This window comes from Sturnira hondurensis, unplaced genomic scaffold, assembly GCF_014824575.4.
Source record: "Sturnira hondurensis isolate 20B ecotype Veracruz unplaced genomic scaffold, ASM1482457v3 Scaffold0006413, whole genome shotgun sequence".
Lineage (NCBI taxonomy): Eukaryota > Metazoa > Chordata > Mammalia > Chiroptera > Phyllostomidae > Sturnira > Sturnira hondurensis.
Genome location: NW_028079044.1, coordinates 58,536,133 through 58,552,849, shown reverse-complemented (window position 1 = coordinate 58,552,849; position 16,717 = coordinate 58,536,133). Strand labels below are relative to the sequence as shown.

The window sequence follows — 16,717 nt, the reverse complement described above, 5'->3', positions numbered from 1 at the left end:
ATTAACTAGAGCATCTATCCCAAATAGTCTTTATTTGTTAAACATTTTATAGATCTTATATGTATAGATATGATTTTGTTGAACTTGTTGAGTTAGACAATTCAGCGTTATGCCAGTCACTAGGCATCCCCACATATTAATGCTTGTATTCTGTGCCTGAAGGAACTTATGGAACAGACATATACACAACTAATTATAATATTAGTTTATTATAAGTACTATGGAAACACAGAGAAGGAAGTAGTTTTGCATAAAGAATCACCAAAAGTAAAGTCAATAAACATTTTCTCATGTTAGAAAATCATCTTATGCTTGTTTAACTTTTTGTTTATTTGAATGAATGGCCTTTTCCTTCCAGGTTTGTTTTTGTTTCATTAATTCATTTATAAAAGATTAGCCCTGGCTGTTGTAGCTCAGTAGATTGAACTCAGGCCTGTGAACCAGACGATCCCGGTTCGATTCCCAGTCAGGGCACATGCCTGGGTTGCAGGCCAGTTTCCAGCATGGAATGCACAAGAAGCAACCATACATTGATGTTTCTCTTCCTCTCTCCTTCCCTTCCCCTCTAAAGACAAATAAGTAAAATATTTTTTACAAAAAGATTAAACATTCCAATATTTAACTATTTTCTACCATGTGACAAGTATCTCTTTGTTTCTGTTCATAGCTATGCTTTACAACAGAATGCTTAAAATTCTTTTATGGTCTGAGTCATAAGTAATAATATTACAGTATAAATTAATTCATTGACTCCTGTTATATGGGTTGCTTTTTGTAATGAAGTTAGGAAGAATTCAAAATTTAATTTGTTCTTAGATTAAGTGAAGGTTTGAAGAGTGGCATAAATATAGAAGAAGGGATACCATAGCAACCTATTTTAAGCATTTTTTTAAAACAACATATAACAGCAGTGCTAGAATGAGCATTTGCTTTGAAATGATTGATTATTGGACAGAAAAATCAGTTAAAAAAGCTGGTCTGTCTGCTGTGGAAGGTATTTTCAGTTTTAAGACTAGGATCTTTTGTCCCTTAATCCCCTGCTCCACACCCATGGGATTTTTTTTTCTTTTTCTTTTACAAAATATTTTATTTATTTATTTTTAGAGAGAGGTTGAAAGGAAGGAGAAAGAGAGGGAGAGAAACATCAGTCTGTGGTTGCCTCTCACATGCCCCCTACTGGGGATCTGGCCCATAACCCAGGCATGTGTCCTGACTGGGAATCGAACTGGTGACCCTTTGGTTTGCAGCCCATGCTCAATACACTGAGCTATACCAGCCAGGGCCCCACTCGTGTTTTCATATTGCTTTTCCATGGGTTTATTTTCAGCATTCTGTAAGTGTCATAATATATAAATCAAAGGAATTGTTATTCCAGTTTAGTAAGTTAATATAGAAGATGGATGTAACTTTTGACCCTCATCATAACATATTTGGCCCTTTGCACATAGGATTCTTTTCCTGTGAAGTTGCAGTACATCAGAATACTTCAAATATCAAAATATTTTAAAATGAGAGGTGATGTAATCTATTGATGTAATAACCTTTATTTATACTTGTAATTTGATTAGGCAGTTCTCATTATGGGCTGTATTTTCTTTATAGCCATATTAAAGTTTTGTTTACTTGTTATATCAAGTACTGAGAGGGGATGTTAAAATTTCCAACTGAAATTATGGATTTGTCAGTTTTTTTTCTTTAAGTCTGTCAATTTTTGCTTCATGAATTTTCAGGCTCATTTATTAGATGCATCCATATTTAGAATGTTTATGCCTTCCTGATGCATTACACTTCTTTTGTCTGAATTACCCTCTTTTTCTCTTTGCTTTGATATCTACTTTGTTATTAATATTGCTGCGTTCACCTTATTTTTGCCATTTGCATGGTATATCTTATCCCATCCTTTTACTTTCAAACCTGTTTGGTCCTATATTTAAAATATATAAGGTTAGGTTTTGCTTTTAAATCAGTTCTCATAATTTTGCCTCTGAATTGGAGTGCTTAGTCCATTTATATTTGCACTTATTTTAGACCGTTTAAAAATGTCTCAGGCATCCAAGATGAGTTCATTTTCATTTATTCACTTTTATCTTCATTTTTCAAATTGATTTGAGTTCAAGTTTATTGGCTCCTTCCTTCTCCATTCTCTCTTTAGCCTTTCCGATGAGTTTCCATTTTAGGTTTTTTTCCCCCAGTTACAGAATTTCCACCTGGTTCTTTTTTGTGGTTTCCATTCCTGTGGATACTTCCCTTTGTTCACTCAAGACTACTTTTATATTTTACCATCTTTTCTTTCTTACCTAAGTCCAACATCTATTGGAGGTTTCTATTTTTTTCTTGATGGTGAATCACATTTTCCTTTTCACCTATTGTAATTTTAAATTATATGCTGGTCCTTATCGATACATGATAGAAACTCTGGATTCTGTTGTGTCTGATGAATGTTTATTTTCATTTTAACAAGCTGTCCAGTTATTTGCTGATCACCCTTACCTTGTGCAGGCTTTGTTTTTTACTTTGTAAATGTAGATATGTGAAAAGACCAAGTTGCTTCTCGAGTTCTTTTTACTGGGAGGACTGAACCTCTCAACTCTGCTCCTCTTTTGCCCTTGTAGGTTGGTATTATCAGGGCTTGTTAGGGAGTGCTAGAGTAGGCCTTGCTTTAGAGCATGGTTCTTTCTCCTAATCTCACCTGAATGTCCAAAAACTTGGCAAGGTTCCTCCACTTTTGTGTGGCTGGAAATCAAATGTCCCTCCAATGCTGTTTAAACTGTAGTGTCTCTCTTCTGTTATCAACCCCATAGCAGTTGCTCTCTGGTAAACCTTGGGTACTTTCTCTTTGGGTACTTCATCCCTTAGCCAAGGACTCAGTCACCTGGTACTTCTAGGCACCCCCCTCTGCATTGCTCTTTGCTTTTCTGTTTCTCCCCAGCATAATCTTACCTGCCTCACCCATCTTGAATTCTGATCTCTGCTTCCTCAACTCAGCAGGACCACTATACTTAGTTTAAATGATCACTTGTATGCTGGTTGGGACAGTGTTTGAATAGTTATGGTGCTGACTTGGCGAGTTTCTCTTCTCTTGGGGATTATAGTCTTGTGCTGCCTATTTAAATGACAAAGGCCTGAAAACCATTGGTTTGTGTGTTTTGCCGCTTCGTTGTGTTTTTTTTCCCCCACAGATATTTAATTTATTTACGACCTTTAATTCATTGTCTTTTATGAAAAAAATCAACTTGTAAACTTTTATTACAAATTAAAAATGAGGCTCTTAAAAATCTTAACTTGACCAGATATGAAGCAGTTTAAAAACCTTTAAAGATGTATTGAGAAAAACTAGGCTTTTTAAAAAACACACATTGATCATTACCAAAAAGACATCTTTAGATAAAAACAATAAAACAGATAATGGAGATTGTTCTAGTTATCTGGTCAATGGGCAAAAAGCAAGCACTTAAGGTTTTTAGCCCCAGTCTTTTGTTCATTTCTTGTTCCTGGAATTTCATATTCATTTCTTCTTCTTGGATAAGTAATCTGGATGCTGGTAGAATGGTAAGCCTGCATATACTCAGCCCCACCCTGCTCAGCCTCGGGAGCACACGAATTCTCAGCTAGTTGGATCAGCTGCTTTTGTCACTTTGCCATCTTGTGGAATAGGGTTTTCAGGTCATCTGTGTCAGTAATTGAAGTTGCCACACTACCGACATTGAGGTGGCTGCTGACCTTGCATCTCATTTCCTTGGTTTTCCTTATCATCTTCACTGATGTCCTCTCTAGGCTGCCTTCAGTGAGAAAGGCCCCTGCAGAATGCTCCAACAACTGGGCCACCTGGCTAGGGCTGGTCGATCTTATTTTAATCAATGTAATAAAACTATTGATCTCATATGTGGGCAGTACTTGATGAATGATAACTAGAAATATTACCTGTTGATTTTTTTCTTATAACTGGAAATTTATAGTTTGGCCAATATAAATGTTTTTTTCAGACATTAATTCATTCATTAAATATTTAGTGAGTATCTATTTTAATTGCCAGTGATGTCACTGTGCCCGGCACTGAGGGTATACTGGAGAATAAAACAGGCACCAATAATCTTACCCTTTGTTGAGCTTATGTTCTAATATGGGAGATAGACAATAAATATAAGGTAACAACATAAAAAATTTGTGAGGGGGCCAAGATGGAGGCGTAGGTGGAAACACTGGGCCTCCTTGCACAACCAAGTTTAAAAACAACAGACTTTAGTAACAAAAATGCAACAAAACACAGAAAATTGAACTATACAGAAGTCCAACAACAACGAACCGTTCAGCCAAACCAATAAACCAGGCGAAGGAGCAAGCAGTGAGATGGACTGTGCAGGCCCCAGCGGCAGGAAGCAGCAGAGGGGACTGCCATTGCCCCTCTCTGACCCTACCCCCACATACAACGTCACAACCCAGTGACTGAGTTGCCCCACCCTGGTGAACACCTAGGGCTCTGTCCCTCATACATAACAGGCACAAACAGACCAAAACATTATGGCTCAAGAAGAACTCAAAGCCCCAGAGCAGATAACTCTAAGCGACCAAGAAATAGCCAACCTATCAGATGCACAGTTCAAAACACTAGTGATCAGGGTGCTCACAGAACTGGTTGATTTTAGTCACAAATTAGAGGAACAAATGAAGGCCAAACTAATTGAAATGAAGGAAAATGCACAGAAAACCAATAGTGATGGAAAGGAAACTGGGACTCAAATCAAGGGAGTGGACCAGAAGGAAGAAAAAAATGGCCAAACAGAAAAGAATGAAGAAACAAGAATTCAAAAAAATGAGAAGAGGCTTAGGAACCTTCAGGACATCTTTAAACGTTTCAGCATCCGAATTATAGGGGTACCAGAAGGGGAAGAGGAACAGCCATGAGTGGAAAACTTATTTGAACAAATAATAAAGGAGAACTTCCCCAATCTGGCAAAGGAAATAGACTTCCAGGAAATCCAGGAACCTCAGAGTCCCAAAGAAGTTGGACCCAAGGAGGAACACACCAAAGCACATCATAATTAAAATAGCTAAGATTAAAATGAAGGAGAGAATCCTAGAAGCAGCAAGAGATAAGGGAACAGTCACCTACAAAGGAGTTCCCATCAGACTGTCAGCAGATTTCTCAAAAGAGACCTTACAGGCAAGAAGGGGCTGGCAAGAAGTATTCCAAGTCATGAAATCCAAAGACCTACATCCAAGACTGCTTATCCAGCAAAGCTTTCATTTAGAATGGAAGGGCAGATAAAGTGCTTCTCAGATAAGGTCAGATTCAAGGAGTTCATCATCACCAAGCCCTTATTATATGAAATGTTAAAGGGACTTATCTGAGAAAAAGAAGATAAAATATGAACAGTGAAAGGACAGCAAACTCAGTTATTAACAACCACACCTAAAACAAAAGCAAACCAAGAGGACAGCTAGATCAGGAGCAGAACCATAGAAATGAAGAACACATGGAGGGTTAGCAACAGGGGAGTGGGAGGGGGAGAAGGTACAGAAAATAAGTAGCATAGATGGTAGGTAGCAAATAGATAGGGGGAGGGCAAGAATAGTGTGGGAAATACAGAATCTAAAGAACTTGAGACTCGTGGTCATAAACTAAAGGGGGGGAATGATGGAGGAGGGGTGTGCAGGGTGGAGGGGAATGAATGGGGGAAATAGGACAACTAATGGCATAATCAATAAAAAATATTTTTAAAAAAGAATATATGAATAAATATCCAAAGAGAAAAAAACATAAAAAATTTGTAAGTATGGTATGTGCTAGGAAAAAACCAAGTAAGAGAGTTCTAGGGTGGAGAGCAGTGAATCCCTACTGCAGATAGAGTGGTCAGTCATTTGAATTTGTATTTCAGTGAGATAGAGAAGGGCTAGTATCTGGGGAAGAATCGAAGTCAGGAGACTGATAGATTTTCTAGTACCTTCCAGGTGCCAGTAAAGATCCTCAGGAAAGATATATTAGAGGAACTGAAAGAAGGTAAGCGTGCCTGAAGTATGAACAAGGAGAAGAAAATGACAAGGTTTAAATTGGGAAGGTGGGAGTGGGCTAGATCATACGGGTCACTCTCTGGTCTGTCATCAGGAGCTCAGTTACCTTTTATCTTCTTTCCTCCAGTCCTCAGTAGTGCGACCATATAATCTGTTGTACAGAGACTGACGTGCTTCTGAGTGAAAAGGGAGGGGCACTGAGTGAATGGAAGGCTGGTTCGACAGCTCCAGTCTGGCCCTGCTCTGGGGAGAGCATCCTAGTCGTGGGTGATATCTGTGTGGAAATAGCATGGGTGTAGATTCTTGGATGCAGACAACATTTAAGTCTTCATTTTACTCACCATCTGTGTAGTCCTCAGGCAAATTACTTAATTTCTTTGTGGCTCAAATTTCTCATTTGTGACAAGTGGAAATAATGCCTCATTAGGATTGTTGTGAAGATTAAATAAGATGGCCCTGGCCAGTGTGGCTCAGTTGGTTGGAGCATGGTCCTGTAAACTGGAGGGTCGAAGGTTTGATTCCTAGGCAGAGCTTGTACCTAGGCTGCAGTTTTGGTCCCTGCTCAGGGTGTGTGCTAGAGGCAGCCGGTTTATCTTCCACATCAATGTTTCTTTCCCCCACCCTTTCCCCTCTTTCCTCTTTCTCTAAAATCAATAGGCATGTCCTAGGGTGAAGATGAAAAAAAGAAACGATTAAATAAGATAGTACATTTATCAAAACACACTGTGTCTGGCACATAGAAAACATCACACAGTAAATTTATTCTTTCAGCAAATATTTATGGAAAGGTTATTATGTGCCAGGCATTCATTATCTTGGACATTGGTGACTAAGCAGTGAAGAAAACAGAGATCCTTGCCTTCACTGGGTTTAAATTCTAGTGCTGAGAGATAATAAAATAAATAAGTTAAAAATAGGATATAAGATGGTAGTAAGTGCAATGGAGCAAAAGCAAGGAAGAGAGAATGGAATAGGGAACGTGTGGGCAGCAGAGGGGGAGGATGCGATGAGTTGAAAGTTTTAAGTGGTTTGGTCAGAGTAGACCTCACTGAGAAGGTTAACATTTGAGCAGGAATTTTGAAAAAGTGAGGGTCTGGGTCCTGCTTGCTGTAAGAGGTGGGTTCAGACAAGGGGAACAAAACATGTAGAAATGAGATGAGAACCTATTAGGGTTATTTAAAGTGAGGAGTCACAGGAAATGGTTTGTATTTTGGAGAGGTCACCAGATTGTTGGTGGATGCCAGTGACAGCAGGAAAACTGGGTGAGACTGTTGCAGGAAATTGAAAAAAAATGTTAGGTGAGGGTGGTACCAGTGCAGACCGTTGGAAACGGTTGGCTTCAGAAACTGTGTGAAGGTAGCAGTGACGTGACTGGCTGATGAGTTTGACAAGCTGTGTGAGAGAAAGGAGGAGCCAAAGGTTTTTAACCAGAGCAGCTGGAAGGATGAAGATGCCATTTATTGCCGTGGGGAAGACAGGATAAATTCAGGGTGAAGATTTGGGGTTCAGTGTCAAACATCCTGTTAGATATCCATGTATAAAGGTTAGCAGTTATTATTTATTATTATCTGGTAAATGTTAGTTATTATAATTATTCATTAAATACTTATTGGCTCTGAATTTGCTATGTTACATTCTAGGACTAAAATGGAGGTCAAAATAGACACTGTGCTTGCCCTTATGGAATTTATAGTTTAATGAAGAAGATAATTAATCAAATAACCACATTGTTGGTAGCTTATCTCCCTTAAAAACCTCTTAAATAGGATATATAGAAAAATAAGGATGGCAACAAAATTACAAATATTCCTTGACACCTACATTTATTAGGTTCTTTTCATGTTAAGATAGTGAAGGATACATGTACGTATCTTAGAAGTTTCTCATTTTACAGTATTCTTAAAATTAGTTAGCTTAATTACCATGAGGGAATGAAATTTCAAGAATTCAGCTTGAGATGAAATGAGAGCTGTATTTTGAACTTGGCATTTAAAAAAGGTATGGTATGTTTCATGAAATACTTAGGCTGTTGAGAAGTTTCTCCTGTTTCTTTCATTAGAAATGTTATTCTTTTACTTTTTATGAGTTACCTAAGGATCATTGTGTTTTGTAACTAAAGTCTTTTAATAATACCATTATAGTATGATCTGTTGTTCAGATCATAAAATTAAAATACTGATTTTTTATATTTTGAAAATCAACAGGTTCGTCATAAAGCATCACAGAAGGTTTATGCTATGAAACTTCTTAGTAAGTTTGAAATGATAAAAAGATCAGATTCTGCTTTTTTCTGGGAAGAAAGAGATATTATGGCCTTTGCCAACAGTCCCTGGGTGGTTCAGGTAAGCATACTAACTTTTATAAGTGTATTTCCCTCTTTTATAAGTGCTTATCATTCAAAATTATTGATTCTATGTGCCAAATATTCTATATCTCCTTTACATAGTGACAACACACTTATTTTAAATAAGATCTGATTTATACATTTGTTTAATGTCCCTAAGTAGTATTCATATGGATATGACATGTAAAACTTACATTTATTTATGGAAGCAAGTTATTACTTTCAACTTTTTTAATCTGTTGAAAGGGGTTGGGTTGGTTAAAAGTATCCCCTGTCTGCTCTTTGCTTGTGATTTATGTAATCAAAACAAGAATCTACCTGTCTCAAAATAAAAAAACTTCACGCAAGCTCTTGGACTGTGGCAGTCTATCCAACCTGCAGGTCACCCAGCCTATAGTTTGGGTGAATTTTAAAACACCCCGTGGAGCTGTTTGAATCTTTCTACTTTAATATTATCAATAAACCACTGACAACTTTAAAAAAATAACTTCATGCAGTAAAGATTTTGAAAATTCTTTTGCAGTCCTGTTTTACGTATAAAGTAAGACAGTCTTGGGTTCCTAATCCAGCCCTGTATTTGACTCTTAATAAGGAATTAATGATTCCGTTGTGCCTTCTTTCAGTGATATCCCTTACTAGCTTCTAAAGATTGTTTTATACTAATAACTGATTTTACAAACATTTTGAACAAGTGTCAGGAGTAAGATTAGGGGTATCAGTGCTTGTGCAGAATATTTAAATCAGGGGTGTCAAACTCACATTCACTGGGGGCCACATCAGCCTCATGGTTGCCTTCAAAGGGCCAGATGTAACTTTAGGACCATGTAAATGTAGCTACTCGTTAACTAGGGGCAAGGAGTTTGGCTCTGCCGCCAAAAAGAAACAAAGTACTGGGCCAGATAAAACAAGGTGAAAGGCTGGATTTAGCCCACACAGGCCTTATGTTTGCTACTTGTGACTTAAATGATCTGGGAGTTTGATACCTTGCTTATGGAAGACAATTTTGAGGTTAAAAAAATTACCATATTGATGAAAAAAACTTCATGCAATAATTTGTACACTTTAAGGCATTCTAAGTGGGTAAGTTTTGCCATCAGACCTGATATGAATAAATCTAAATCTCTGCAAAGATATTTTAAGTCTAAAAAGTTCAGTCCCACTACCATCTGTAGCTCATAAATACTGCAAATTTAGCTGATTACTGCAGTATAAACCAGCTGTATACTAGAAATGCATTCAATTTGGTTTTGTCTATTCATTTAGCATCTCTTTTCTCATCAAAACTGGCTTGAGATAGAATCGATATATTTATATGTGTACAATAAAATAAGATCTAAAATATCATTTGTGATAAATCAGTTCGAAGTTTCTAGTTTTGTCTTCATGTTTTTGTTAGGCCAAACTAGCAGAAGTTGACACAAAATACTCAGTGGCTGTTTTCTAATTTGTTTTCTTACTCGATTTCCCCTCCATTTTGATTCTTTATCCTTTCCAAAAAAATACTCTTCATTCATGTCTAATTCATCTTCACTTTCTTCACTAGAAGTATCTTGCTCAGTATCCGAATCTTCTAACTTCCACATAATCTTCCGCTTTCCTTTTCACATTTGACTGTCATTTTCATCATTGGACTTGAGTAGTATTCGCTGAAGTTCTTCAACAACTCCTGGACTATTGAATTGATGTATTTTTCCAGACATTTTCAGAGGTAAATGGAAAAAAAACCCCCACAACATTGACTTTGAAGCTCACGAAGAAAAGTAATTAACACTGACTTCAGAGTTAATGGTATCTCTCAAATACAATTTACTATCAAGTATCACACACCCTTACAAAATGTGTTATAACCAAAATGATGGCTTAAACATTATAGCTTAACATTAGTCACATACAGATGTGCAGCTAGTCTTGACCTTGAATGTATGCAACTGATATATGTAACAATATTTAAGAAAAGAGTTTGTATCTCTGAGATCAGCTGTGATCTCCACAGGATTAACTGACCAGATTAACCATGGTAGATACTTTGATTCATCCTTCTAATAAGTCTGTTGATCTGGTCTTCCCTACTGCCAACACCTCCACAATCTACAAAATGGATGGTCTTTTCCTTCATTCCACCTTGTGGAGAAGACAGTTTAAAGGGCCATGAGAAGTTGTTTGCTTCTTTGAGACATTTTCCAGCAGTGTAGATCTCATGAATCAGACCCTCCATGCAGATGAAGCATATTTACCAAGAGATTGAGCAGTCAGTGTGTTAATCTGTCAGGCCTTTAGTTTTTTGCTGTTGTTTTGTATTTTGTCATAACCATGCTTGTAGGTCAGTTCATTTATTGACTTCAGGTTTGGTTACCCCCATGCAATATATAGTTCTACATTTCTCAGCATGTTAACTGAAGCCTTGTTGAGCTTAACAAAGGTGCCATTGAAGATCTCGCAAAGGCGAAGAAGCTGCAGTGCCTTTCTGACCTTTGGGCTTACACTATTGATACCTCTGATCCTGATGACAAATGCCAGTTTGGGTTCCACAGGTACATGGAAGTTGCCAGCTTTTCTTGCCATCCTAGCTGTTCGACTCAGTTCTGTACATGCCTATATTCCAAGTGATAGTACTTAGCTTTTTCATAGATAAGCTTCCTCCTTGCTTTTCAAAGTATCTTTTGTGTGAACTTCTTTCTCAGGTGCTTGATCTTCAGCTCTGCGAAATTCCTCTGCTTTTTTTTAAGGGTTTCTGGCACAGTAGGGACCTTTTTCTTCTTTTCCACACCCTTTATGGTTCCAGCCAGAAAGGAGCTGACCATTATTTCCTCAAGTATTTTTTTCTGTCTCAACTCTTCAGCCTCTTTCTCTGACCCGAGTTACACATAGATAATCTGCTTGATGTTGTCCTGTGGGTAATTGATACTGTGTTTGGGTTTTTTGTTATTTCACAGCCTTTGTGTTGTTGTTATGGTATGCCTCATTTTATATAGTTTCTGTGCTATGGCTTTAAATTCACTTACCTTTTTTCTCCAGTGTCCGGGCTAACTTTAATCCCATCCCACCTGGCTTCTTTCATTCAGTAAAATTGTTTTGAGACTTATCCATGATAAGTATATTACTTTTTAAAAAAGATTTATTTATTTAGTTTTTACTTTTAGAGAGAGGGAGAGAAACATCAATGTGTGGTTTCCTCTCATACGCCCCCCACTGGGGCCTGCCTGGCAACCCAGGCCTGGGCCCTGCCTGGGGCCCTTGGTTCGCAGTCTGGCACTCAGTCTGCTGAGCCACGCCACCAGGGCCATGATGTAATATTTCAATAGTTCATTCCTTTTTATTGCCAAATAGTATTTCCTTACATGGATAGGTGACAATTTGTTTGTTCATTCATTTGTTCATGAACATTTGGGTGGTTGCCAGTTTCTGTCTCCTGTGAATAAAGCTGCATTATTAAGTTACTGCCAGATCAACTGGTATCATTCCATGATTTTTAGGAAATAATTTGTAGTTGTGTACCCATCACTAAAATCTGATTTTAGAACATTTTTAGCATCCCTAAATAATAACTTGTATACATTTATAGTCATTTTCCATTTTCCTTCAGTCCCAGGCAACCACTAATGTGCTTACTGTCTCTATAGATTTGTCTTTTCTGGATATTTTCGGATAAATGGAGTCATACAATAGTTGTGTTTTGGGTCAGGTCTCTTTCCTTTATGTACTATTTTGAAGTTCATGCATACTGTGCCATACATTGTACTTCATTTCTTTTTTAGTGCTCAATGATATTTCATTGTATGGCATAGGATAACAGAGGATATATTTTCTTTGTCCCCAGGTCATACCAGAGAGCTTTTAAAAGTGCTTGAATTTCCACAGTGATAGGAATCTTTGGTATGCTAATGAGACAACTTTCTGTAGCTTTCTGCTAGCTTTGAGACAGGACCTGACTGGTCACCAGAAAGACCAAGCTGCCCAAACTCTAGGGAGGAGAAGAGAGCTGAAGATTCAGTTATATCATATGGCCAGTGATTTATTTAATGATGCCTATGTAATGAGACCTTAATTAAAATTCTAGACATTGACACTCAGTAGAGCTTCCCGACTGTTTAGTGCGTTCATGTGCAGAGTGTAGTATACCCTGATTCAACAAGAAGGCACAGAAACTCTGCTCTCTCTCAGACTTTACCCTGTGTGCATCCTTTATAATAAAACTGAATGTATCATTCCCAGAGTCACCCTGGTAGCCTGGGAACTCCGAAAGTGTGGCTGATGTCTGAAGTGAGGAAATCTTGTGGAGGACTGAGCTCTTACCTTGTGGGATCTGATACTAACTCTAGGTGTTAGCATCAGAATTGCACTGCTGTTTATGTCTGGTTGGGTGGAAACAGTATATGCGTAGTACTCAATTTTCTTTGTCCATTTAGCGGTTGATGGACGTTTGAATTTGTTTCTACTTTAGGGTAATTATAAGTAGTAAACATTTGCATACAAGCCTTTTATTTTATTTCTCTGGACAAAGCATGAAAACTATACCGCATGAGGCACACCACGAAAATAAAAAAGATTGGGGGGGGGATACCCTCGCAAGAGTATCAGTTACCTATGGGACGACATCAAGCAGGTTACATTTGTAATTCCAGTCTGAGCAAGGGGTTGGAGGGCTGTGGGACGGGAGCAGAAACAGAAAAAATAGTTGAAGAACTAATGGCCAGAATTTTCCCATATTTGATGAAATCTAAAAACCCATAAATCCAAGAAGCCTAATCAATATCAATCAAGTTCAACAGAACGAATTCAAACATTGTAGTACTTGGTGGCAAGAGTAAAAATAAAACAACTAAATGGAATAGAGAACCCCATTATAGACTCATGCATATATGGACAATTTTGTTATTTCTTCAATTCTTTGTCTGTATGTCATGATGTTTGTTTTACTCAAATGTTGATTTCTTGGTTTTGCTCTCTTTTACTCTTTGGGGATACCTGTTTGTGATTGCTTTTTTCTAGGATGGGTGGGGCATGTTTGGAGATGGAATATGAATAGCTTTCCTTCTGAATTCGTGATTACTGTGTCATTCCTGGAGGCAGCCTAGCTTGGGGTCTTGTTTCTCTGTTGTCAATGCCACTATGTTAGTCTGGATGCAGGTAGCACTGCCACTGGCTGCTGTTGTGATGGGGAAGGGGAGAGAGAAGGACCTGTTCCCAGTGTGACTACCAATTGCTCTTCCAGGGGTGTGGTGCTCATTCCCTCTTCTTACAGACATCGAGTCTGTGAACCTCTCCTACCGCCTCAATTCTCTTCTTTGTGAGTTATATGCACTGTTTGGGGATTTTGTTATGGATTTTTCTGTCATTCTTTTACCTTTTATGATCTGCATTCTTTTTCTCTTAAAATATTTCTGTGTAAGAAGATTCCTGTATTTTCCAGGAAGAAAAATGATTTATTATTTATACATATTTTGTTAGTAAGTATGAAGAAGATACTTATATCAAAGTTTTGTCTGGCAACTGATTTCCTTTAAACATCTCCAAATCAATCTAAAATCAAAGATTTTATAAAGTTCAACTTAGTTTTGTATATAAAATAATTTGTATTTTTTTTTCAATAGCAGTAATAACAGATTTTGGGTTTTGTTCTGTTTATGGTTTGGGTTTTCTTTCTCTAAAAAAATTTTCCCCCCATTTTGTTTTTCAGCTCTTTTGTGCCTTTCAAGATGATAAGTATCTGTACATGGTAATGGAGTACATGCCTGGTGGAGACCTTGTAAACCTTATGAGTAACTATGACGTACCTGAGAAATGGGCCAAATTTTATACAGCGGAAGTGGTTCTTGCTCTGGATGCCATCCATTCCATGGGTTTAATTCATAGAGATGTAAAGCCTGACAACATGCTTTTGGATAAACATGGACATCTAAAATTAGCAGATTTTGGCACATGTATGAAGATGGATGAAGTAAGTACTAAGCAAGTAAAAAAATGCTGAGGTTTTATTGAGAAACAAAAATAAAAGAAACACTTCAAATCTGGAGTTTAGAGTTTTAAACAAAGATAAATTTAGTTTTGCTAACTATGACTCAAACAAGGTGAGGAAATATCCACATTTGTATGCATTTCGTAATGCGCTTGTTCTCTGTGCTGCCAGAGCCATGTCAGCAGTGAAGTTCTGTTGGTAGCAGTTTATGTCACTTGTATGTAATAGTAAACAGATTTGTTATATTTATGTGTGGCTTTACACACATCTTCTTCTCTCTGACTGCGCTCTTTCCCCAGACAGGCATGGTGCATTGTGACACAGCAGTTGGAACACCTGATTACATATCCCCTGAGGTTCTGAAATCACAAGGGGGTGATGGTTACTATGGGCGAGAATGTGATTGGTGGTCTGTGGGTGTTTTCCTTTTTGAGATGCTGGTGGGTAAGTAAATATTTAACGTTCTTTTTTTAAAATCCATCTCATGATACTTTAGCTCTAGTTCAGGAATTTGGGAATATAAGGAAATTAATTGCATGTATCCTAAGGAAGAAGTAAAATTTCTGAAAACTTTGCATTAGTAGTGTCTAATGTAACAGATTGCTAATTGGAGAATTAAACCAAATCTCATACTGGGAAATTGATTGAGTAGAATATGAAAGGAATTGAAAGTATACTGCTAGGAAATACTCCTCCAGCAGACCTTTCTTTGTATTAAGAAAATACAACAAGAAGCAAGTTTACAGCTACAATGGGCCTCCATTCTAAGATTATTAATCGTATTTGTTGTAAATATCTTAAATATAAAGCTGTTCATATTTGTTCCAATAATAATAGAGAACTGAAAATACTTTTTAGTTTGTTTATGTAATTAGGGTAGTGATTTTTGTTAACTGTATTTCTTGTATTTATTACTTGTTTCCAGTAAAATAAATCATATAGTTATTGACTATTCAAGTATCAAGGTAAATATATTTTATAATATTTCCATCTCAGAAAATCAAATTTAATAATTTATTTTACTTTAACCAAATCAAATTTAAAAGGCTTAAGTGTTTTAAAACTTTTCTTTACATCATAGATTTCATTCTTATGATTCCTCACTCCTGAGTACTAGGGATACACACATACCTCTGGCTAAGGGGGCCACCGACTGGATCATTTGGCTTGGAAAGAGGGGGATGTAGCCAGGTCTGCCTTCTGAGATGGGTGTGATAAGGCTAATGATATTATGTGGAATGACTTTAGAGCTGTGAATGTATTTTTAGAAAATGAAAATGAGTTTTGTGGATGATTACCCTACTAGAAATTGGTAGTAGAAAAATCTATAAAATCTGTACAATTACTGAGTATTGTTATTGCTTTAAAAAATTTTCAGAACATTTTGGTAATTCCCAAATTAAAGTAAAAATTAGGCAGGGAACTTTTTTGTGACATCTCTTGTTGACCATCTCGGGTATATAACATTACTCTTGCTATGCTTGGTGTTATGTCATCAGATGACCAGCTTTGTTTTAGACCTTGTCTTTGTAGTGGGCCTCTTGGTTTTCACCATATGTTTCCAGGTAGTGGTCCATTCTCCCCACCTCTGGCCCAATCTGATGATGCATTAGGTGTATCTTCTAGTCTTTTGAAATAGAATATATCCTATTATTTGCCTAGACTCTCCTAAGGATTTAGAAAATAATATACTTTGAGGGAAGTCACACGGCTCATTTGAAGATACCATTTAAATTTCTGCCACTGTTTTCAACTCTGAGAGCTAAATTTAATGATTTTCAGTGGCACCGATTTGGGGTATTCTGAGTTTACTCTGCTGCTTGCTCGGGTTGGTTGGCACTGGAGCTCATTTAAAGGCTTCTGTTGCAATTAAAAATGGCACTAGAAGAATCTTGAATTCAAAGCTCCCTCCACTCCCCTTTGAAACAAGTTAAAAACTACCTACCCGAGCACCCCTTCTGAAGTTTTGGATTGGCTGATTTGGGAAGGTCTGTTTTGTACTAAGGTGACCTGTAGTTGAGGCTCACCAGCAGGGCCTTTAACCCTTGTGGTTTAGATGAGTACTGACAAAAGTGGTGCCTTCAACTTTTTCTGTCTTTACACTTGTCTCAGTGCCTCTTTGTCACAGTCATTAGTCCTCATACACACTACATTGGGGTGCTATTTCTGCCACTTTGAACTTCAGGTAATGTGTCATCTTAGGCAAGTCACATTTCATCTATCTGGGCTTAACTTCCTTGTGTAAAATAATAGTGCTGGTCTAACTCCTGTTAGAGCTGCACCATCCAGTCTGTCGTGATGAAAATGGCTTATATCTGTGCGCTCTCTGCGGTAGCACTGGCCTCACTGAATACTTAAAATGTGGCTAGTGAGTGGACTAGGGAACTGAATTTTTCATTTTGTTTAAT

At 37.4% G+C, this 16,717-nt stretch overlaps 1 protein-coding gene and 1 pseudogene across 3 annotated transcripts in view; one reads left to right on the top strand and one right to left on the bottom strand.

The window, feature by feature from the left end:
- ROCK2 (Rho associated coiled-coil containing protein kinase 2) overlaps positions 1-16,717 on the top strand; it is a 107,479-nt gene that overhangs the window by 49,467 nt on the left and 41,295 nt on the right. For all 3 annotated transcript variants that reach the window (XM_037048723.1, XM_037048726.1, XM_037048724.1), the window contains exons 4-6: positions 8,214-8,351; positions 14,031-14,291; positions 14,609-14,753. In XM_037048723.1, coding sequence (XP_036904618.1) covers positions 8,214-8,351; positions 14,031-14,291; positions 14,609-14,753 — 544 coding nt within the window. The remainder of the gene's footprint in view (positions 1-8,213; positions 8,352-14,030; positions 14,292-14,608; positions 14,754-16,717) is intronic.
- LOC118988768 (60S ribosomal protein L7-like) lies at positions 10,348-11,242 on the bottom strand (annotated as a pseudogene).